This window comes from Drosophila serrata, unplaced genomic scaffold (genome assembly GCF_035046125.1).
Source record: "Drosophila serrata isolate PLE 108 unplaced genomic scaffold, ASM3504612v1 contig_275, whole genome shotgun sequence".
In the NCBI taxonomy this organism is placed as follows: Eukaryota; Metazoa; Arthropoda; class Insecta; order Diptera; family Drosophilidae; genus Drosophila; species Drosophila serrata.
In genome coordinates this window covers 4273813-4297288 of record NW_028257173.1, presented here as the reverse complement: position 1 = coordinate 4297288, position 23476 = coordinate 4273813, and the positions used below count along the sequence as shown (strand labels likewise).

The 23476-nt window shown below is 40.3% G+C and overlaps 2 protein-coding genes across 2 annotated transcripts in view; one reads left to right on the top strand and one right to left on the bottom strand.

The window, feature by feature from the left end:
• Positions 1-23476, top strand: part of Ent1 (Equilibrative nucleoside transporter 1) — a 57013-nt gene that overhangs the window by 14908 nt on the left and 18629 nt on the right. The gene's annotated exons all lie outside the window — the stretch shown is intronic.
• al (aristaless related homeobox) lies at positions 5998-23437 on the bottom strand. Its single transcript, XM_086834875.1, has 5 exons — positions 23307-23437; positions 8714-9098; positions 7675-7720; positions 6810-7078; positions 5998-6739 (listed from the first exon to the last, which is right to left on the bottom strand). The coding sequence occupies exons 2-5, from the start codon at positions 9034-9036 to the stop codon at positions 6178-6180; spliced, it is 1200 nt and encodes a 399-aa protein (XP_086691001.1). The 5' UTR covers positions 9037-9098; positions 23307-23437; the 3' UTR covers positions 5998-6177.

The window sequence follows — 23476 nt, the reverse complement described above, 5'->3', positions numbered from 1 at the left end:
GTTTTCGGGAGGGGCACACCCAAAAATGTCAACGAAAGTGCACGGACAGAAAATTTTAGCGTTTTATAGGTTTGTCATAGATTTTGATCCTTTTTTATATCGGCTATGTTGAAAGATATACCAGATAGAAAGATATTACAGAAAAATATTGTTTTTTTGAATAATATCTATAAAATTGTTAATGTTATTTTTTTCTTGTTATACTATTTAACGGAAAATTAGAAAGATTTATAAATATTATATGTAAAATTTCGTCAAATATATTAATAAATTTGATGAAATATTCAAAAAATTTTATTTAACAAAATTATACCCTGGCAGTCAGACGCTTAAAACACAGTGAAGAAATTATTTCCGACCCCATAAATCACATATATTCTTGATCAGCATAAAAAGCTGATGTCTGGCAACAATTTATTTTTTTCAAAATTTTGAACATTTTATATGGGGTTTTAATTTGACAAAATATGTAATTTTTTAAATTTTAAAACTCAAGATGTAGAAATGTTACCCCTATAAAAACTAGCATAGAAAGGCTTTCCGAATTGAAATGTATGAATTTTTGGCTGTTATGGTCAATTTTCTATCCGATACTCTCTAATTACAGTACTTCCTGTTCCTGATTTCTCCCAGTGCATTCTGGGGCAGCTGCTGGCTGCGTCCTATTTAATTTCACATTTTACAAACATATTTTTATTATGCTGTTGCACTGCCGCTTGTCAGATTTCGCAGCGTCGCATGCCGCGGATGCCTCGCCGGATGGCAATTTTAATTTGTGGCAAACTCGAATTATAATTCACATTGCAACGTGGCCGTTGGCCGAGTTAATTACTTAGCCAGCAATTATCAAGGGGCAGCAGCAGTAGCTCCACTTCAACGGCTTTTGTTTGTGATCTTCAATCTCCAATCGCCGGGTTTCTGTTTCTGGATTTCTTTATTTTCAAGAAACCTCTCTCTCCCTGTCTCTATGTCTCTCTGCGGCTGATCCGGCTGATTAGCCTAATCTAATCTTGCACGCTGCAACACCTACGAGCTTAATCAGCTCATTATCGATCCTAATGCCAGCTGCGTGGGTCTGTCTCTCGATCGGAATCGAAGTGGAATATGCTAATTCGCTAAGCGATCCGATCTCTTACACATGTCGCTCACCGATAAGCTAAGGAGGCGTAGATAATGCCCGGACCAGAGACTTTTATGTTTATTTAATTAGCGCATTCATTCCGACAACTCTGCTCAAAGATGAGACTCGAATTATGAATTCACGGTCCGGACCCACATGGGAATGGGTCAGTAGGATTGTTACACATCGGACTCTATATAGGGAGATGGCATATATCATACTAACTAAATCTGTGGGAATATTTTGTTCTAATTGTGACTGTAGATGGTAAGGGAAAGCAGATAAGGAAACGCATTATAAATGTTGATCAAATTAAATGGGATATTAATATTTGAATATTGGTTTGTATTTTTTGTTTAAAATAAGATAAGATGGGTTAGCGATATGTAGGAAGAGCGCTTATAATCAATTTTATTAGCACAACTTGGGAAAAATATATTTTAATTTGATTTTCTATTATTATTTTGATGAAAGATAAACAAATTCAATAATTTATGTTGATTTTTGGAAGCAGATCTTATAGTAAAAGTATTTAAAGGTATGTTCAACCTATATAAGTGTTTTTTTTGGAGACTCACCTGAAGATCCATACCATTTTCCTGTACATCTCTGAGCTCTCTCGGGCTTGCGTGTGAGGTGTGTCCCACGATGTGTCTCGTGCTAAGTTGTTGCTGCTCCTGCTGCTGCTGCTGTTTTGCTACCAATTGCAACACTGCCTCCATCCCAGGATCGGCAGCCATGCCCAGTTCCGTGGTCGTGTCGATAAGGATCAATGTTCACTTGGGCTACATTTTAATATAGGCACACGTTGCCATGATTTGGGGCGGTGCTACGAACTCGAAGAAATGGTAACTTGAAGCTACCAAGCTGGGTTCTCCTTCACTTACAGCAACTTTGGTAGACTCTCCTTCCACTGTTCATGGGTGAGTCATCGGTTGGCCTGGATAATATCCACTTTATATAGCTTTCCTGGGACACTCCACCTCTCTGGGGTCCCTCACTCCTCGTTTGTTTCGTTGTCTTTTTGGGTGGCTTCTTCCAGTGCCTTGACTTTTGCTTGTCAATGCGCGACGTCTTCGATAACTAATTGCCACGGCGCCAAATGTTTCTCATTTTGTCGTTCTTTCTTATTTTTTTGGGGTTCCGTGTCGCTTTGTTGGTTTATATACATACTTATATATAATAAAAGTCACATCGTTACCGTTTTGTCGGCACTTATAGGGTCCATTTCCTTCACTCCAAATGATTTATATATTCAAAATTGTGGCACTTGCCTTTGTAAGAAACGAGCAGGAAAAAGACCTCGACATGCAATGCATTTCAGAATGGTTGTAAAAAAAAGAGAGTAAGCAATTATGCCAACAAGTTAATTAGAATCGAACATGTTCCAATTGGACTGGGAATGGATTGGTCCTGAAACCTGAGGAGCTTGGAGTCTGTCTTAATTTAATTTATGCAAACAGTGCCAAGAAGCAGACAAATCTCGTATAAATATTCGAAGAGAAAGGAAGTTTGAACAGGAAGAAACAGAAGTTCCTGAGTAACCTTTGAGGGGAAAAAAGCAACAAAATATCAGAAGTAAAATAAATTAAAGTGTACATTATTTAATTGTTTTCGGATTTTTTTATTTAAAAGTTGTATAAATATTCTTAGAGAAAGGAACATACTAGAGTAACATTAGTAGGGTTATCTTCAATAAATGGTGACAAAGTCGTAAGAAAATGTGATAAGAGCTTGATAATGGCATCGTTAAAATATAAAAAATGTATCGTCATTTATAATGGAAAGTGTGTTTTTTGTGATCTTGATAAAGCCACATCAAATATAATCTTGAAGCTTGAGAAACTCCGTGTTTATCGCTGAGATTATCTCATCGTGTTGATCCCACTATAACTGCTCTACAAATAAATATATTCATATGTAACTGGATTTTTGATTTCATTCAGTTTTATGTGACTTTTGCTCTTCCCCTTCCCGTTTCGGACCCTTTTCCCCGGTGCGTAAGCAGAAAGTTCGTTGCCTAAGTCTTTTGTTTGTCTCAATGAATTTATAATTTCTCGATCGATTCCCAGCGGCCAGATATTGCCATAACTCCAGACAGATGTTAGGCTGTGATTTTATAGCCAATTTCATGAGTATATATATATATAAATATGTTTATTTATTTCCTTTTTAGGGCCAAACTGATTTCGTTTTATGCTTGCAAACGAAATTAAATTAAGATTTCTGCGAATTTTTATTGGAATTTTTAAACTGTTTGCTGGCTTCGATTTCGCTTCGGATCAGTGGCTGTTGTTTGCAAAAATTGCAAATATTTTCGTTTTCAATTTTCATTTTCATTTCCATTTTTTGTTGCCAGTTTCTTTAATCAAAGTGGCGCTAATTAGTTTGAGTCGTTTGGATAATTGCAAATTAAACGCAAACTTAATTGCGCCGACACACGAAACACACACACATACACACCACGGACACACTTGGGCAATTACATATATGTGCAGTAGATATATAAAAAAAGAAGAAAAACAGCAACAACTAAAGCTGCATTTTGTCTCGCAAGGCAACAAAATAATATATGGAGAAAAGAAGGAAAATAAGAAGGAAAAAAATGTTGCCTTCATTGTAGTTACTTGCTTGTGGTTGTTGTTGTTGCTCATTCACTGCTCGTGGAATTAACAATTAACTTAACGTTGAAGTTAAATTGAATTAAAACTACTAACAAAAAAAAAGCCACTTTAATCGAATGTTTTTTGTGTGTAAATTTGCCAACAAATTAAATGTTAGAATAGAGATGTTAGACAAATAGTTAGCGTGCACTGAGCGATTTAATTACAAATAATATTTATGCATTAATTTTACCTTACTTTTATCGTTCTATTAATTTTTGAATTCAAATATTTTGCTAGTTATTAAAAAACAAAACTAAAAGCCTGTCAAATGACAGAGGGTGTAATTAAAATGCAGTCTCTTAATGTCAGCGTTAATTAGTCGCCTTAATTAATGATTATTAATATGGTTGTTGGAGCCCCCCTCTGCCCGGTTGTGTATATAATATACCGCCCCTCGGCTTGATTATTATGCAAATTAATTGTTTTGGATCCAAGAGCGATCGGGTAGATCTCGTTCGTCGCTGCATTTGACGAACTCATTGAAATGCATGAAATGCTCTCTCCAGAAATTATGCAGACCCTTTGGGGCAGCATCGCCTGTCCGTCGTCCGACGGTTAAACATGATTATCACAGTTCCACCTCATCGCAATTACCAGGCCATGTGAGGAGGAGTAGTCCCTTGCCTTTTTTTCTTACTTCTTTGCTTTACTCTTTTTTTGGGGCAAAAGAAATGAGCGGCTGACCAAAAAATCTGGTAATCGAATTAGGCAACTTCGTGTTTTATAAATGTTATCATAAATATTCCATTTTATTAATTACCGGGCATAATTCACCAACAAAAGCAAGAGAGGGAGAGAAAGAGAACATCGGACAGATGGAAGTCGCCGGCAAGAGACTTGGATTTTGTGGCTTCCTCTCACTTTAACTTTGGTGTCTCATTAACATATTTAATTTGTTTCTAATTTATTCATAAATTTATATTTGTGGCACCCTCCTCCAGAAGATGATTCTCTTGTTTTTGTTTTTGATCAAGCCTCCTCCTGCTCTCCCCTCTGCAGTCGCTCCCCTTCACTCACTGATTTATGGAGAGACCACTGATTAATGGCAGCCGCCCGACTCCGGATTTGAGTTGGACTCAGACATACCAACCGTAGCCGTACTACTCCCAAGATCTGGTCGGACTGGCTGTGAATCAGTGTTCGGCTGCTGCCCCTTCTCCGCTCTCATAAGTAGGTGTTGTTACGCACATTATGAAGGGGCTTGTGTCCATTAGGCCTCGGCTTATGGCTAATTTGTGGGAATTACCAAAAGAAACAAAGAGATGATGAAGAGCTGGGTGTTATATGGGAATACTCCAAAGGCTTAGATGCGTTAGTTTTGTAATACCGAATTTATTGTTGTTTAGTTTAGGAAAGGATATGAAAACTTATGAAGTCAAAAATACTTATTAAATATATTTAGGTTTATAAATCTTTAAGAGATCACAAAACAATTAAATCAAAAACAGAGTTTTGAAGTCAACTTGCACTTGTTTACCACTTTCAAAGTTCCTAGGGAATGACAAAGCAAATATCGCTTAAAAATTGTCTACTTACTTGCTTAGTATGAGAATCGCAGAGGAAGGCAGCAAATAATATTTCTTTCTCCCAGAGCTAGTTAAGAGATCACTAAACAATTGCACTTGTTTATCACTTCCGAAGTCCTAAGGGAATGACTCAGCAAATTGAAAAACTGTCTGGTTGGAGAACTGTCTACTTAGGTTCCTAGTATGAGAATCGCAGAGGAAGGCAGCTATTAATATATCTTTTCCTCACTAAGAGATCAATAAAACAATTGCACTTGTTTACCACTTTCAAAGTCCCAAGGGAATGACGAAGCAAATATGGCTTATTAACTGTCTACTTAGGTGCTTAGTATGAGAATCGCAGAGGAAGGCAGCAAATAATATCTCTTCCTCCCACTGCTATTTAAGAGATCACTAAACAATTGCACTTGTTTACCACTTCCGAAGTTCCAAGGGAATGACTCAGCAAATTGAAAAACTGTCTGTTTGGAGAACTGTCTACTTAGGTGCCTAGTATGAGAATCGCAGAGGAAGGCAGCAAAATAATATCACTTTTACTCCCACAGCTCTCTTGCTTAGGTGCCTAGTATGAGAATCGCAGAGAAAGGCAGAAGGTACTAGTGCCACAAAGACTCATTCGTCTTTAAATATTTTCTTATCAACTTTGTATTATTTTAAATAACTGAAATGTTTAAGCACTTCGAAATTACATTTTACAATTTGAATTTATTTCAAAAATTCTGTGTTAAATACATACAAGTGAATAACTTATTGGCTTAGGACTACAGTGAACGGGCAAAAGGTTTGCACTTGGTTTTGGGATAATATCCTTCCTGACCATCAGGTCCTCCTGGTTGGAAAGTTCCTTCTCCTTCTGCTCCTCCAGCTAGCTGACCACATCGTTGCCATGTCCATTTTGGCGCAGCAGCTCCAGCTTCAGTTCATGCTCCCTAGCCTTCAGACGCAGAGCTGCAATGGAGGAAGTGCGTCTATCCTCCGGCGGTGTGGCGGCTCTAGGCGGTGCCTGATGCTGCGCCGGCGGCGGTGGCAGCTGCCTCTGTGGCGAATGGGACAAAGTCAAGGCCACTGGAGCTGTCTGTGTCGGGGACAGGCACGGTGCTTGGTGGGTCAGAGCTATGCCCACCAGCTGCTGGGGCGACAGTTGAGCGGGCTGGACACCAACTGGATGTGGAGGAGGTGGCACCTGGGGAGGCGGATGCGTCGGATGCTGGTGCTGAGAGCCGTGTCCCGAGGCTGGTGATGTGGGCGGCGAGGCGAGCAGATGGTTGGGCGAGTGCAGATCAGGGGATCCCACCAGCAGGGCGGTGGGCGGCTTGCCAAGGGGCGGAGCTCGTGGCACCGCCGTCATATTGGCCAGTAGCGATTGGAAGGAGCTCGAGGGAGAGTACATCCCGGCCATTCCAGGGGGCAGCATGTGCGGAGGAGCTCTGCAAATATTGCAAAATGATGGGAATTAGTACCCGTTGACCTATGGTGTAGTTCCCTGTAGTTACTCACCTCTGGAATTGGTTAAAGTAGCCCGACGGTATCATGGGACCGGCGGACAAGTGAGGATATCGGAAGGCGGCCAAGTTGGCGGCGTGTTGGGCATCGAAGGGTTTGCGCAGCTGGAAGCCCAGGTGGGTGAAGGGATTCGGTGGCAGGGCGGCTCCAACCACCGTCTGCATGGTGGCGGCGCCGCTGGGCAGGTAGGGATTGTACGGATGCGACTGGGGGCCGACCTTCTCCTGCTTGCGCCACTTGGCGCGCCGGTTCTGGAACCAGACCTGCAAGGATCGGCAAGGAGACGGAAGCCGTGAGTTATGTGCTGCTGGCAGGCTACTGTACAGCCCGAACCCAAAGCCTCCAATTAATGGGCGTTGTTATTGAAAACGCCCCTTTAATTAGTTTTTAACATAACAATCTGAATATGGAGTCCATCCCCAGGACGCCGGCTTCTGATTGCACTCGGAATGGGAGTCGGAGTCGGAGTTGGAGTTGAAGTCCGAGCTAGAGTTATAGTCCAAGTCAGAGGCAAATAATGTTGTTTAGCATGAGCAGTAATTAAAAGGAAGCGACGACTGGCCGGCATAAGCCATAAACTGACCGGGCATGTAATGACTGGCACTAAAACAGAATTAAATGAATTTCTTTGCCTGCAACCGATACGATTCCCCTCTGTCCGTTCCCAGCTGTATCTCTCCTCTCTCCTAGAGTCCGCATCTCATTCTCCTCCGATTTCATTAGTAGCGACATGCTCCATTATTTTTCAATTTTCAACATTGTTGGTTGCACGTGGGCACAGGCCACGCGAATTAACCGCAACAAAATCTGTGCAGCTTCGAGCCCTGAATTCTCCTCCTTTCTTGGAAACTTGGCTTACCTGAATGCGCGCCTCGGTTAATCCAATTTTCATCGCCAGCTCTTCTCTGCAAAAAGAAGGAAAGAGAAAACTCGGTTAAATTGTGGAAAAAGTTTAGTGATTTAGGACAAAGAGATGATTGAATTGCAAAGTCCTTTCTTAGCTGGGAGAGCTACACCAATTTGATTTTTAAACGGTTAAGCTAATGCTAAAATGTTTTCTAAATTAAATAATATCCCCTTCTCATTGTAACTAATGCAAACCTTGATTAAAAACTTAATTAGGCAAATAAGAAATTAATTAGTAGGTGTAAAAAAATGTAACAGTGACTGCCCCTCTATTCGTTTCTCATATCATTGACCTAAGCTCACCTCTTCTAAGCTGCTCTCATGCCAAGCACTTGGCACTTAATTGAAGCTTATACTGTAAAGGCGATTTGATTTATTTGCTTAATTAATTGCTGGGCATTTAAATGAACCCGCTGCCTAATGAATTGAAAAACTGCCAGCGATACGATAAAAAGCAAAAAATCAAAATCAAATACAAAAAGTTGATCTAATTGTGGCTGCTATTGACCAGAGTCAAGCTCACTTTTTTTGTCTCGATTTTTGTTTGAGGCCCGAGCACTCCGTGCGGTCTCAATTAGCGTTCACTTTGGTTCCTCGACGCGAACAGTGACTGACTTTTAATTTATGGCAATTACTGCCGCTGTCTTTCGACCACATTGCTGCATGCTAATTGCGATCGTTAGAGTTTCTTAGGGCGCGGAATCTCCGGCCATCGCAGGAGGAGCTCTCTGCTCCAAATAAGATCGATCGATCCACTCAGGGGGGGTCGTCGGCGTCAAGGCATTATTATTATTGTTATTCGTATTATCAACCATACACCCATATTCTTTGTATCGTAAAACCAAAAATGTCAAGAAATGACTTTCAAGCCTTTGTCGCGCCTCGTCGATGAGCGATTTATGCAAATTTCGTTGCCTTTCTTTCTGGGCATCACATTGCGTCTCGTCTCGATGCGGCCTCTTATCTCCGCCACCTTGTCATATGTTACTCACCTCGTAAACACGTCTGGATAATGGGTCCGGGAGAAGGCCTTCTCCAGCTCCTCCAGCTGAAAGCTGGTGAAGGTTGTCCGATAGCGCCGTTGCTTCCGCTTCGGGGCATACTCGTCCGCCTCGCAGTCACTGTTCCCATCCGAAATGGGACTGTTGGTGCCACCACTGGCACCACTAGCACCGCTGGGAGCACCGCCGGAAACCGTGAGCGCTGCACCGGCCGATGAGCCGGGTGCTCGGTCCACCAGCACGACGGCATCCGGGTGCGCTAGCTTGGCTTCTTGCGGTAGTTCCTCCAGCTTGATCTCCTCCGATATGCCCATAATCCACGACGGGCGCACTCTCGACGATGCCGCTGTTCTATCACAATCCTTGAAGGCGGTAACTGCGGAGGAAACACAGGGGAATTTCGGAGATGATATTATTATTAATGTGTTGGTCAGGTTTTTCTAGGCTTAAATTTCCTTTTTTTTAAACTAGTGTGTCTTATTTATTGTTGTTACAAAAAAGAATGGGGGAAGACTTGTCTAGTTAGTCGCGCATTAGAAGCTCGTAATTCAATAAACGCTAAACGTGCAATTATCGTGCACTTTATTATGCCAATTTCCGTAATTTGCCATCTAGCCATGACCAAGTCATCGGTTGGGTCGGGACTTGGCCACTCGAGGTTACCTGCGGTTACACTGTGTAGCAGGGTTTAGGGTTTAAGACATAGAGATACATGTAAAAGGCTAAGGGAACAGGCCTTCGAAAACCTTGGAAATGCAACCACATACTTGTATTAGGTTACAAAAGTAATAAGAAATATAGAAATGCATTTCTTAATAGATAAAAACAATTTAGAAAAACTTCAATCATAAAACATAATTTATTATACTAACATCTCTTAAAGACAGAATCTGTCAATAAAGCCATGTATCTCTCAATCTTTATTTAAAGTTAAATTCATTAGTGATTTATGTATCTTTCAAAAATCATTTTCCACATCTATTGAGCAATATAAAATATTGATTTATGGCTTTCTATTCCAGAAGCTATTCCCAGAGAGCTTCGTTTTTAGTACCGAATTTCCCACCGCCAAGTGTTGGTTAGTCTTACAAAACCCTACTCTCTTCTGCGGTCACGGGGAAGCGTGCTGCCTCATGGTCATGGCTTCCACATTGCCGCACAGATTCACATTCATCTTGGACTCGAGGCTGCTGCTTCTGCAGCTGCTGGTGATCTCTCTCGGCCCCAATGCAAATCGATGACCACAGCATGGGGCTGTCCACTGCTGATCTCTTCCATCAACACGTCCCAGACGCTGAGTTGGGTTTTATTTTGCTTGGCGGTGAGGCTGCATGTGCAGATCGTTCGGAATTTTAATTAAATTGGGCGGCAACTTCATTTTCATCATCATCAACTCAACGGTCGAGCAGGAGCAGAAGCAGAAGCAGGAGCTGGAGCAGGAGCAGGTTTGAGCCTTGGAGCTTCTATCAGATCAAATTAATATCAGGTGCCAGTTCTCCTCGTTGAACTTGGGTCCCAAAAACTTTTGGCTGTTGGTTAATTTCATGTTTTGCTAATTAATATACGACATCGTTTAATGACAACTAAGTGGTTAGGGCCGGCGTGTAACCTTCCATTGCCGCCTGAATTTCTGAGCTGCCTTCGTGTCGGACTCGAAGTCGGAGTTGGAGTTGGAGTCGGGGCCAGTGGCCAGACCCTGTCCCATGACCAAAACATGGCTTGATTGATGGCCGCCGCTTCTGTTGACATCTCTACATATATCAAAATTGTCCAAATACCTTGTTAAATGGCAAATTAGTGTGGCTGTGATTGATTTAGTTGCATTCTTGAGCGGAATGAAGTTGCAAACCGGCCAAACAATCGAACTCAGACGTCAGCAAGACAATGTACACTGGGGAAATGTAATGGTGCATCTTTCAAGATTTCTAACGTTTCAAATGTGATTATTTGTAAAAGATTTCATACTTATAGAGTCCTCTTAAAGGGATTTCATATCCCGAATGAAAGTTTTTGCATCCCTTGATACGTATTATATTTTAGGAATACATTTTTCCAAGTGCACATGAACTTGTTTATGGCTTTTCCCATATCTCAGGCAGAGGTTCAGGTTGAGTGGCATCTTTCCTCACCTCAGACAGGGCATTCCAACTGAACTTCACTTTGCTGCCAGTTACCTTCCCGTATCCGAACTCAGTTCATAACTCATTTTGTGGACTCGATCATAACTTCAGTTATGAGTCGCACTGTCAGCATCCAATGTTGTCAACGAAATTCCTTGCATTGACAGCTGACAAACTTAATTTGCGGACCGCAAATTATTAAATTAGTTGTACGAATTGCAATTATGCTGGTTGATTATAAGACCCGCACTGATTAATTCATTGCATGCGAATCCGAATGGGAACTGTGCGGAGCAGTGCAGCTTATAGACTCGGCTATGTGGGGAATGTGTGCCGTTTGGCTTTGTTGTGGAGCCGCCTTATAATTGTATCCGCGTTGCTCCGACTTACGACTTGCGACTTACGACTTTATTACCAAGGCCCAGGCATCGAGCCATCGCATCGAGGAGTCCTCCGCTGATTGACGTTTCGCTGGGTAATTAAAAGGCAGTGCCAGTGCCAGAGCAAGATTCGCTGGAACTGTCAGTTTTTGACGTCTGCCTACCGATTTTGGCCTCGTCTCTTGGCGGCTCAACGGCTCTGCATGGCTTCATTTAGCCATAGTCGTTGCAACTAATCAAGTTAACGCTGCACTTGCTCTGCCCAAATCCAGCACGCTCTCAGGCTCAGCTCCAGGAAGCGTATACTGATGAGCAGGTATGAAGGGGATTACTCCCTCCTCCTCCTCATCATCATCCCTGGCGGGGGCGATTTCGTGCCTAACGTTTTGACACAACTCCGACGCGGCTCTCTTAGTCCCTTCATGCTAATCAGGCCAAGCGCCAGTCCAACTGCCACCGCAGTCAGGAGCAGATCCAGTCCGTATCCGAATCTCAGACGGAGTCTGGACTCTGGCCGTCTGGCAACTTGTTTGCGGTTGCTTGTTCCGTTTAGAGATAAGCTCCATTAGTGTCTGGGGAAATATTTAAGAGCAACATTGTAGGCTGTGTGGGTTTCCTAGGTACGTTCAGTCATAAAGGCACTGAGGGAAAAGTTATAGGAAAACTTAGGATTGTACAGCTAGAATATACAAAGGTCTTGAAATAAGAGCTCTTTTACTATTTGTAATCGGTGTTAATAAGTTGTATAAATGGTTTATCGAATCAGAAGTTGATAAGAACATATCTTTAATAATTATCCTAAAATAATAACATTCGATATTTTTATATACCTTTTTTGGGACAAATCCGATTTTAAAAATGTCATAACTAAGCTAAAAATTCATTAAATTCAAATCGGTGCAGGTGCTGTGCTGGTTTTTTATAGGTTAATAAATTTAAAATTTAAGAAAATTCAATTTTTTTTTTTGCCAATATTTGACAATTTTAATGTAACCCCTTACCCTGCATCCGGACATGGCTAGATCTACTTGGCTGTCGATGCTGGTAAATAATATAAATGACTTATAGGGTCGGAAATGATTCCTTGACAGCATTTTAAGCTTCCGACTAAAATTAGAATACCTTTGCAAAATAACAATAATTGTAGTCAGCAGTCAAAGTAATTTAGTAATAACATAATTCTAACAATATAAATAGGAATAAATGTCTTTAAATTAATTTAGTATAAGCCAAGAAATTGTACAGTCTATGTAACTACCATTCAATTTTTTGTTTACATCAAAAAATTAATATGTTCATAAAATGTTAATATTATTTTGAAGGGCCCAATAATAAAACATGTTCTAAAAGCCTTTATTATTTTAGAAGTATATAAGTATATATATTCGAAATGTATGTTCTTTTCAATTTATTGTTTTTGATTTATTTTTCCTTCGAAAGTTTTTAATATTCTCCCAGTGTAGACATATGGAAAATTAAGAAATTAATTCGTAATGCACGACAAGTGTACTTCTATTCGGTTGTCCACTGTCCGTCCGCTGTCCGCTGTCTTTGGCCCACTGTCCGCTGTCCGTTGTCCGCTGTCCGTTGTCGTCACTTCTGTCATCTCGATAAGCATCAATGTTTCTGCCCTGCCTGGCTGCTCTTTCCACAACTCAACTCAACTCGACTCGACTCGACTCTCTTGGCCAGCCAAAGACGCGTCTTCAGCTGGGCTCCTTCATGTTTTGGTGTCGTTTTTATGGTTGCACTTTTGTGTTTTTAGCTCCTCCAGCTCCTGATCTCCCTGCGCGGAACCTCATCCTTGCTGGCTGGCCGGGGACTGTCTGGGGACTGTTGTGCTGGCATATTTCATTAAAAGCCAGACCAGACCGGGGGGACCAGGTAGAACAGCAAAACAGAAGCTCTTTTCTGGCATTTTGTTAATGCGTCTCCGTCTCCGTCTTTGGGTCTCCCAGACTCCAGTTTCCATTCGGGGTCTGGAGGAGCCTTGTATCTGGAGCTGCTTATTTATGGGTTTACATTAGGCTAAACCACTTTAGTCACACTTTGATGATCGGCATTGTAATTTCAGAGCCCCCTCTCCATCGATAATGGCAAGCATTTTGGGTGGCTCAACTTCTGGCCTTAACTCGAGCCCAGCGAAAGCTCACTCGCTCCACCGATACTCGCATCGATGTGTGGTCCCTCCCAGAAGTTGATGGATTGGAGGCAGGGAACAGTTCCCTAATAGGCTGCCTCGGATAAGGTCAATTATTAATTTTCGAGCAGATCTTGTGAGTCACCCGAAAGACATAAAACCGATATGGAAAGCAGCTGAGACGAGACTCTATTCCATTTAAAGCTGCACCTGAGCCTCAGTCTGAGTCTCAGTCAGAGCCCTTGGTCATTCGAATATTCGTTGTTCGGTGTTCGGTGTTCGGTGTTTGCTGTTCACCTTCCCCGGTTGTTGGTTGGTTGGTTGTTTGTTTCTTGGCGCCGTCTCTTGGCCCAGGTGCGATAAGGCAGCATTCTTGTTGCTGGCCAGGCGCCGTCCTCATCGTCTCGCCTCTCCATTCTCCAATCTCAATTCTTCGCTCTGCGTTTCTGGTGTGGACCTCTAATGCACACACTCCCAATTATAATTAGTTTATTCATATCCTGTGTCGAAGCTGCTGCCTCATTTGTTGTTCTTGAGGGCAATCTTAATTCAATTTACCGGCTATCGAAAGGAGACGCAACGAATAGGGGTATACACTTACCAAAAGAGGTCAAAAGGAGAAAAAGAACATTGAAGAAGATTCTTCTTATGCTAAGGAAACTATAATGATTATGCATTTAATACATATTTCTTCATTAAGGTTATATAGTAATTTATGAAGTTATTGGCTCGAAGCTAAGTCCTTTAAGTCTAATTATTCAATTTAAAATAATTGCTTAATTTTGTGGTATTATTATTACATAAATGTTAATTATGTTGAGAGTATGAGAAAGATATGATATATTAAACTTAATGTCACTTGTAAATATCGCAAATTTTGGATTTTCAGTATCAATAACGATTAGCTATTTACTATCATTTCTATGGATGGATGGATGTTTTTATTTTATGCTATGTCATCAGGGGATCTTTAAATAATTTATAAATTCTATATAAAAAAAACAGAAATTTCTATAATTAAACTACTCATTATATTCTAGATAAATTTATAGAAGTAATCCAGTATAACGCCTTTGAAAGTTGTAAATTCCACCTTGTTCTCTCTAGAAAATATTTTTATTAGCTTGTCGGGATTTAATTTCCTTTCGAGTTCTCCAAGGGCATCCCTGCTTCGGTTGCTGGTCGCCCAAGTTCACCTGTGGCCACCCTAATGGAGGAGATTGCCGGGACGGTAGCCCTTAGGTAGTAGTTGCAGGTTCAGGTTGTGACTCAGGCTCGGAGTCAGAGACCAGACAGACGTCCCTGGTGATGCTCCTCCGTTGGTGATGCCGAGATGCGGGGCCAATTACTCATAAAATGCATGTTAAAAACAGCAGTCGAGGCGAGGAGCTATCAAATGGGATTGGGGCACCCGAGGAGGAGGGTGAGGATTGGATTGGACAACTGTTGCCCGACGCCATCTCCATCTCTCCATCTCCATCTCCTCCATCTGCAGCGGCGTCTGCTGCTCCGCTCTGCCCTTTGTCATTGTCTTGTGCGGTTTGATAAGCGAATCCCAGGCAGACGGCGCTGGGCAATTTGGAGACGACGTTGATTTCCCATGTTTGCATGTTTCTCTCTCCGAGAAGGGGCAGGGATAGGAAGGAGAAGGGATAGGGTAGAGGAATTAATGAAGCCGATCTCAATGGGGCCTGGCGCCATCTTTCCCAGCAGCCCAACCATCTCTAGCTCTCTGTGCCTCAGGGGGTGTCATCATCAGGAACCACCCTTCAAAGACAGCGCCCCAATTCGGAGTTCATGTTGCAAAGATAGAGGAGGTGTATCTGTGGCCCAATCTGGTCTATCTTCGTATCTTCTGGCAACAAGTTTTAATTGTATGTCGCCATAATTGAATTGAACTGCGATGAAGGTGACAGAGAGTGAAAACATATTTTAATTTTGGATCCAACTATCGAACGGCGAGGATCTGGCCCCATTATCACATGCCGGTTAAGATGCTACCTCAGAGATACGCAGATACCCTGCCAGGTATTTGCGTCACAGATGCTTTGTCACATGGTTATACTTATTAATTAAATCAGTGGGGTCCAAGTGGGGCGATTATCACCAGAAAGGGAACTTTGGGCGGGTTCCCGGCTTTTTTGGGTACCCCGAGTATCTAAGCCCACATATCTGTCTATATTTGTGTTTTTATTCCTCCTGGGCTGGAGGCCCTCGTCCACGTCAAGAAGTCAAGTGGTCAGGGGAGCTTTTGACATGATTATCGGCGATTGATAGCCGCGGCCAGTTAATTTCATTTATTCTGTAGGTACTACACCACGGGTACAAGCACTCGCCCCTTTGGAAATATTGAAAATTGGAAAAACATCAGCTAGACAAAACGTGATTTATTGGCACTGACTGCGCCGCTGACAATTTGTACTCTTTAATGGTGTTTAATTAAAGCCAATCAGCGATAAAGCCATCAGGGCCTATCAGCAGGAGCCAAAGTCTCTCCGAAAATTGAGTTAATCAAATTCTTATTTCGCCAGCGATGAACTACTGATACTTGTCTGATTCGATGTGTCCAGGTGGGGAATTAATCAAATTTAATGATATTTAATTTTAGTTTTACGTTTTTTTTTCTTCTGATTTCTACCCCTTATGGGGGTCGATCGTTCAGATTAGACACGGGGAATTACGAAATATATATTTGTGGCTTATACTTGTAATATTTGTCAATCATGCTGAGAAGTGAACCTAGGCATTGCAATGTGTGATTTTAGGTGCTTGAATTTAATAGGGGTTTTTGGGGGTATACGGAGTGATCTGATTTGGGTCAGGGATAGGAAAGCGCAAAGGGTTTTGGTAGATTAGTGGAGTGTATAATAAAGAAATAGGTATTAGATGTTATATGTTGTAAGAGATATGAAAAAATGAAGTATAAAATAGGCTAGAAGAGTTTAATTGGGTATTTCGTATATGAATCAAAAGATCTTATAGGATCTTTCATATTATATTAGCTTGATGATACCAAAGTCAGTCTATAATTATAATGTCATGCTAACTCTAGAGCAGTTTTTAACTCCTATTCACCTTCTAGAGGGGACTTAATATTTTATTTTGTTTATTTTTTATGCTCTGGGATTTTTTTTTTTATGTACGGGCGTTATGCGTCATATCATTATATTTTATTTTATGGTAATCAGATAATTTATGAAGTTAGAAAATATTAGTCTATTCCCTTTTATATCATATTTAACATCAATAAAGTATCAATTACTTTAATACATTGAAAACTAGCAATACTAGAGTAGCTGGAACAAAATTAAGAACTTATAATTGTTGAAATAGTTGTTTTAAGATTACTTTGGATTTATATTTATTAAATTCCTAATTAAAGCTTTGATCCACAATAAGTCTTAGGTTAACAACTTTGTAATATTACATTACAGTAAAAAATGTGCAAAATACAACCATTATGAGCTCAGGACTTTTTAACTCTTCAACTGTATTTCTATTCTATTATAAGGACCCCATTTGGGGACTTTTATATATATTTCTTAATTTTATACATATGTACGTGTTTTTATGTTTGTTATAGATATTTTAAATGTTAATGTTCTCAGACATTCAAAAAAAAGTAACACTTCTGAATTATAGAGCGTAGACTCACCTTGTTTCTTCTTTCTTTCTGGGAAACTGTCTACAGATCGGTAGAGTTTTAATCTTCAGTTTGACTTCTTCAGATGATATAGTTATATTATACACTATTTTCCTCTCTCCTTGGACTTGCTGTCTGTGCCTCCACTGGCTTTCTAAGCTTCTATATCAATCACATTAACCGCTACACTTTACCGACGGTCTTTGCGCACTCCGTCAATCAATCAAGAAATCGGAAATCTTAAATCAGAATTCTGAAATCAAAAGTTTTTGACTGTCCACTTCGATCAGGGTTAAGATAGGGAATACACCTAAGGGAACTATAGTGGTAACTATACTCCCAATTGGCCAAAAACTTTGCACACTCTGCGGCACAAATAGCGATATATTCGAGTCGAATCGAATGAAAACCGAACGCGACGACGACGACGATGATGATGACCGGGCTGTTCCAGTGCCGCCAGCGAACTACACGGCAAGCGGTCGTCGGTCGCACCGGTGAAAACTCAGGTGGGCTCCGGGTAGGTAACCAGTTTTCTCGCCTGTCAGTTGGAGTTGCCGTGGAGAGGAGAGGCTCTGCACATATAGCATAGCACACATAGTCTGCCGGAGCGAGAGGGAGCTATGCGATCGGAGTGTGTCGATCGATCGTCGCAGGTGTTGCAGGTGGGGCGGCAGGTGAGCGGAGGTGAGCTCCGCCCCTCTGGAACGAGTGTGAGCGAGAGGTGTGCTGGTGGAGACTCAGCCTATGGGAAGGCTTCGTTCCGCAGAGCGAAATAATGGCGGAGAAGAGCTCTGCACCTCTCTGTCACTCTAATGGCACCCTCTCTCTCTCTCTCTCTCTCTCTCTCTGTCTCTCTCGTTCTTGCTCACCTGAGGTAATTGAATAAGCCCCGGCACAAAGTGCAATAAATTTGATTAGCAAAATGGAAATTTATTTGCCCCCAGCTCTTGCTTGGTTTTTCTTTGCTGCCTCCTCGGGTTGCCATAGATGCGTTTACGTTTGCGTTTGCAGTTGTTGCGGCTCATAAATTAAATAATTTAGCCAAGACATGTGGAGGAAAGTGTTCGCCGGGAGTCGGGGTATAAATAGTATGGGCCATATAGAGAACGCTTGCCAGTGTGTTAAGGGCCTCGTTAATGACTTTGTTGGCTTTATTGGCTGATTACCGGAGCTGGACACAGTCGTAGACTGTCTTGTTTACCCTCCAACTGTCAGTGGAGAGGGGGTGTCAATGCAATGACCCACGGGAAAGGGTTATAAAGTGAATAAAACGAGTTCAGCAGATCACTCAAGTTCAATTTGGGGAGTTTTGTTAGCATTACTTTACCGGGTGTTAAAGGAAATTATTATTATTATAATTATTACCTTTAAGGTGATGCAATTTTTGTTTCAAATTTATTAATTTCCAAGGATTTAAAAATATAAGGTCAGATTTACGGGTTTAATTCTAATATATTATTTGTAAAGACTCTGTTTAATTATTTTTAGGATGTTATCAGCAGGGTATTATACTTTCTTTCAGAAGCTTGAAATGCAGTGAAGAAATCATTTCCGACCCTATAAATTATATATATTCTTGATCAACATCGACAGCCGAATCGATCTAGCCATGTCTGGTTGAAATTAAAATTTTCAAAATTTTCAAAATTGTTTTAAAAAATGATAAGGGGTTACATCGTTGAAATTGTAAAAAATCGACAAAAAATTTAACATTTAAAAATATCAAATTGAGTATGCAGATTTATTAACCTATACAAAACTAACACAGAAAAGCTTTCCGATTTGAATTTTATGCATTTTTGGCTTAGTTATGATATTTACAAAATTTGAATTTGATTAATATACATAAAATACACATATTTTCAGCTTTTCTGTAGGTATACGCAGGCTATATATATTTTATTTATATATATTTTATTTATATATATTTTATTTATATATATTTTATTTATATATATTTTATTTATATATATTTTATTTATATATATTTTATTTATATATATTTTATTTATATATATTTTATTTATATATATTTTATAGTTGTACATATTTGAAAGGAAATGTGTTCTTTTTTAATCATACCTAGGTGTTTTGGTATATTTCACATTCACATAACTCCAATTCTAACATACCAAAGAATATTAATTTCAATCTATAATACTTCTTTGTCTATTCTATTCTTAGAAGATTAATTTATTTTTCTCCTATAGTTTCCAACTCTTTCATTTAATATAATTAAGAAAGAAAATGTTTGCTTTTTTATCATATCTAAGTATTTTGGTATATTTCATATTCGCATAAACCCAATCCTACATAATGAAGAATATTCTTTTCAATCTATGATACTTCTTTGTCTATTCTTGGAAGATGAATTTATTTTTCTCCTATAGTTTCCAACTCTTTAATTTAATATAATTAAATTCAATGAAAACTGTTTCCCATTCTCTCAGAGAGTAAAACTCCTGGCCTGGTCTTGCCATTTCCGAGACAGACCTGACAGATTCCATTCCTTGATAACTACTTCATTAGGCCTGATATAACCGGGCCTTATACATCAACAGCAAAGCTCGGTTCGACTCGGCTCCATTCCTTTCCATTACGGTTGGAAGCTGACCCCCACTTGTCGTCCATCGTCCGTCTTGCTGGTCTGTCCCCTGGTCGGATGTAGCCCAATTTGCTCGTATCGCAAGGCAATAAATAAAGTGTTAATGGCAATTGCATACAAATAGTTTGGTGTTGCCATTATATTGCCATATTATCCCATTGTCGGGCCTTAACAAGAAGCAAACAATGCGACGCGATCGGAGTTGGAGTCGGAGTCGGAGATCGACGACTCGCTGCACTGCAGCCAATTTCACGCTTCATTTACAGGCGAAATGCAAACAAAAGACCGGCAACCATCTCGACCAGAGACCGTCGAGGAGTGACCATTTGGCCGACGGGTTCAATGGACAGCAGGTCGAGCTAAACTCGGAGCGGCACCGGGATCGGGATAGGGAATACTAAGTACTGAGCATTGAGCACCGAGCACACTGAGCACGGTATCTCGTCCCCATGTGGCCGTGTCAATCAGCTCGTCGCGCAAGGTGTGCACTTGTTATACCGAGTACATGAAAAGGGCAAAGGGTATATAGATTTTACAACTAACAGAATTAGGTATACCTTAATACCTTAACCAGGATATAAGAACACACCACGAGAAAGCATTTTCCTTTGAGCAGAATTCCGTTTCAGCCTCAAATGTAGGAAAGTTAGGTATATATTTATAAAATATTTTAATATAAGATATTAAAGGATTTCTTAATCTACCGTTCTATTTTTTTGTAGAAATCTAACCTTTTTCTTCACATAAACCTCTTTAAATCTGTCTTGTAGCAACTCTTGAGGTTTCTTGTATAGCCAGACACCATCATCAGTTGCTATTCCATCTAAAAAGCTTATAACTTCTTACTTTTTCATATTACAACCTTGAATTATTTTATTCCCATTCCTAGTAACAGGTATCGAAAGGTCTCAAAACATTCATTCTCGCATTCTTCCCCATTTTGGACTCAATACGGATCCACTCTCTAGGCTGACTCTCGTCCAGCTCCGATGGCTTCGCGGCAAATGAGATCGAGCAACAGAGCCTCGAAGTGAGAGAGTCGCGCATGCGCGCACGTCCTAATGTAATTATTATCTCAACAATTGAATTTCCGGTCCCGACTTGGACTGCTACTCCTGAGTCCGTAGTCCGGAGACTCTGCTCTTGGCCTGGCTGTGAATCCACTCTCCTGCACACGGGACAGATGTCGCGCAAAACGTTACAAATGTGCACTTAATTGCGCAATTAAATAATTTTATTTCTGCTGCGCGTTTCCTTGGTCCTCACTCCTCACACCGCTCTGTCAGTCTGACTGGCTGTCTGCCTTCCTGCACCGGACTCTTTCTCCGCCGCTCCGATAGCAAACAAATTGCAGCCAAGTGGCTTAGTCCACTCCGTTGGCCAAGTCCGCTCCCTATCGGCTGTCCTGAGGTGTCTTATTCATTATGGCCATTATGCAGCTTAGATAGAAGCATTTTCCATTGCCAGTCGCAGGTTGCCAGTTGGCATTTGCCAGCTGCGATTGAGGTGAATTGGTAAAGAGAATATCATCTTAGAGGATATCCATTAGATTTTGGTAAATCTCTGATCATCTTTCGATGGTTTTTTGAGTGTAGAATAAGCTATTTGGGGTTTCTCTTACTTTAAACTGAAGCTCTGCTTCGCCAGAGAGATTATTCTCTTACATACAGCTTAAAAAGCATTTAAATAAGGCCTTAGTGATTTATACTAAACTTTTGTAATTATTAATACAATAATTAAATAATACAACCTCTTACACATTCTGTTCTCATATACAGCTAGTTGGTCCTTTCTCTGACTCATATAAATGGTATTTTAACAAGTCCATGTATTATTCACCCATCTCTGCCTTAAATCTTTACTATTTAGATATTTATATATAGTTTAACCTGATAATATTAGAAATTGGTTATGTTTGTATATTATTTGTAGATAATGTTGCTTAGGGTCACTTAAAATAGAACATGTTCTCTTGCTTCTTTGTGATTTGTATTTTTGCTTGATTATGCTTAATCTTTTCCCAAGATCTATGGCGATCTTTGCATACATTATTAATATTTAATATGATTTCCAAAAATACTATTATTAAACAACAAGTGACACGATCTGGTTTGTGAATAAACCCACTTTCCCTTCTTATTTCTTCTTAGACTCCAAATTTGAGCAATTTATGTATTTGTGGAAATTTACCCCCCGAAAATGTTGCCCAATAACAATTGCTTTGGCATAGATTTCCCTTTAAGTCACCCACACTTTTCCCTCCCCCTTTTCTCTTATTTTCCCAAAAAAATAGAAAAAAAAAAACTAAACCCAAGGCTGTGGAAAACGCAACTGTAAACGATACCAAATTATATTTAATTACGTGCGATTAGTTAGGGTTACTGGAGTCGCGCGATGAAATGCCAGCGATAAGGCTCCGCCCGTCACCCGGCCATAAATAGTACACCAAACCAGGCTAAAACCAGCCAGCTATTCCACCAACTCTATTACATTATAGTACCAACTATCCCAGGGCCCGGCCTTAATTCAATTACAAATGGCTGCGGTTCACTCAGCGAGCAGCGAGCAGCGGGCGTGTGACATAATCACCCAACAAAACTGTCGCCCGATGGCTAATGGTTGGGTACCTTCTTGGCCCTCCTCCTAGACCATTATTTGGTAATTTGATACGACGATTTGTCGTGGCTTTTCGGTTGCATTTTCACTCAATTGTCGTGTACGCCGCCCCAAAATTGACTTAAGCGGAAGCGCGTTATTAACTGGTTTATGCAACCCAAAATCGCCAGATTTCCAGCCCACGATAAGAGCCGCCTCTGCTTGGCTGATTATGTATATACATATATATATATATAGGAGTTGGTACACATTCCTGGCCAATAAGCAGGCGGCAATTAAAACGAAAGCCAAGTAATTTCATTTGTTCGTAAATCTAATTGTGGAAACTCTCTCATGGCCCCTGGTTTCCTAAAAATGTGAAATGCCTTGGTAATTAGTGCGTGTACCGACTGTGGTCTTAATTGCCCCTCCGCCAACCTGCTGGAATTCCGTCATAACTCAACGTTTTTATATATATGTATGTGTTCGAACGTTTTGTTGAATTTGGCAAAAACAAACCAAAAAATTTAATACAATAAGTACAACAAAAAGAATGGGTAAACTGCATGTTTCTGGTTAATTCGAGTTTAATGCGCATCAATTAAAATTATTAAATTTTATCTCTATATTGTTTTGAGTGAATTAAATATAATTATAATTTCACGAAACCAATTGCCTGTTCGTGGACAGTCCAAAAAACATTTTTGGAAATTAATGTTTCTCGGCTGGAATAAAATGTCGATTTTTTATGTAATCAATTTTTTTTGTGTAATTATTTCTTGGTGGCAAATGAGGCATTTTTTAAACGTTTAATGGGTTAACTGGTTTTTCAAGCGTTTCTTTTTGAGAGCTCAGACAGGTGTGTAAAGTAAATTAAGCATTCTTTAAACTTTAAATGTTAATAATTTTGAATTTGTATTTAATATGGAATAGTAATGAAAATAGTAGAGTTCATTTTGTCACACTTCTCTTTGAATCGAGCTCTCTATTGATATAAACTTATATCATCTTTAATATGTTATTATCCTAAATTAACTTATATTATTCTTATGCTTATGCTGAAAAGGTGACCCCCAATCTTTATATAGACGTCATCACCTTTATCTTATCTTTCCCATAAATGGGTTAGACGTCCCTTCCTTCCTGGCTTGAGTGTCCAGTTCGGTTTCTTCTTCCGTCCACTGGCAGCTGTCGATGTCTTAGGTCGTCCTTTGGTGTGGGAACAGATCCTTGCTTATCCCTTTTCGGCCAGCCTTTTTCTTCCTTGC

What these genes read in the sequence shown, in the direction of transcription:
- al (XM_086834875.1), bottom strand. Translation starts at nt 9,036, where the DNA reads ATGGGCATATCGGAGGAGATCAAGCTGGAGGAACTACCGCAAGAAGCC. An exon ending in TATCCAGACGTGTTTACGAG is followed by an intron (nt 7,721 to 8,713) that starts GTGAGTAACATA and finishes TTCTTTTTGCAG; the next exon opens with AGAAGAGCTGGCGATGAAAA. An exon ending in TAACCGAGGCGCGCATTCAG is followed by an intron (nt 7,079 to 7,674) that starts GTAAGCCAAGTT and finishes CGATCCTTGCAG; the next exon opens with GTCTGGTTCCAGAACCGGCG.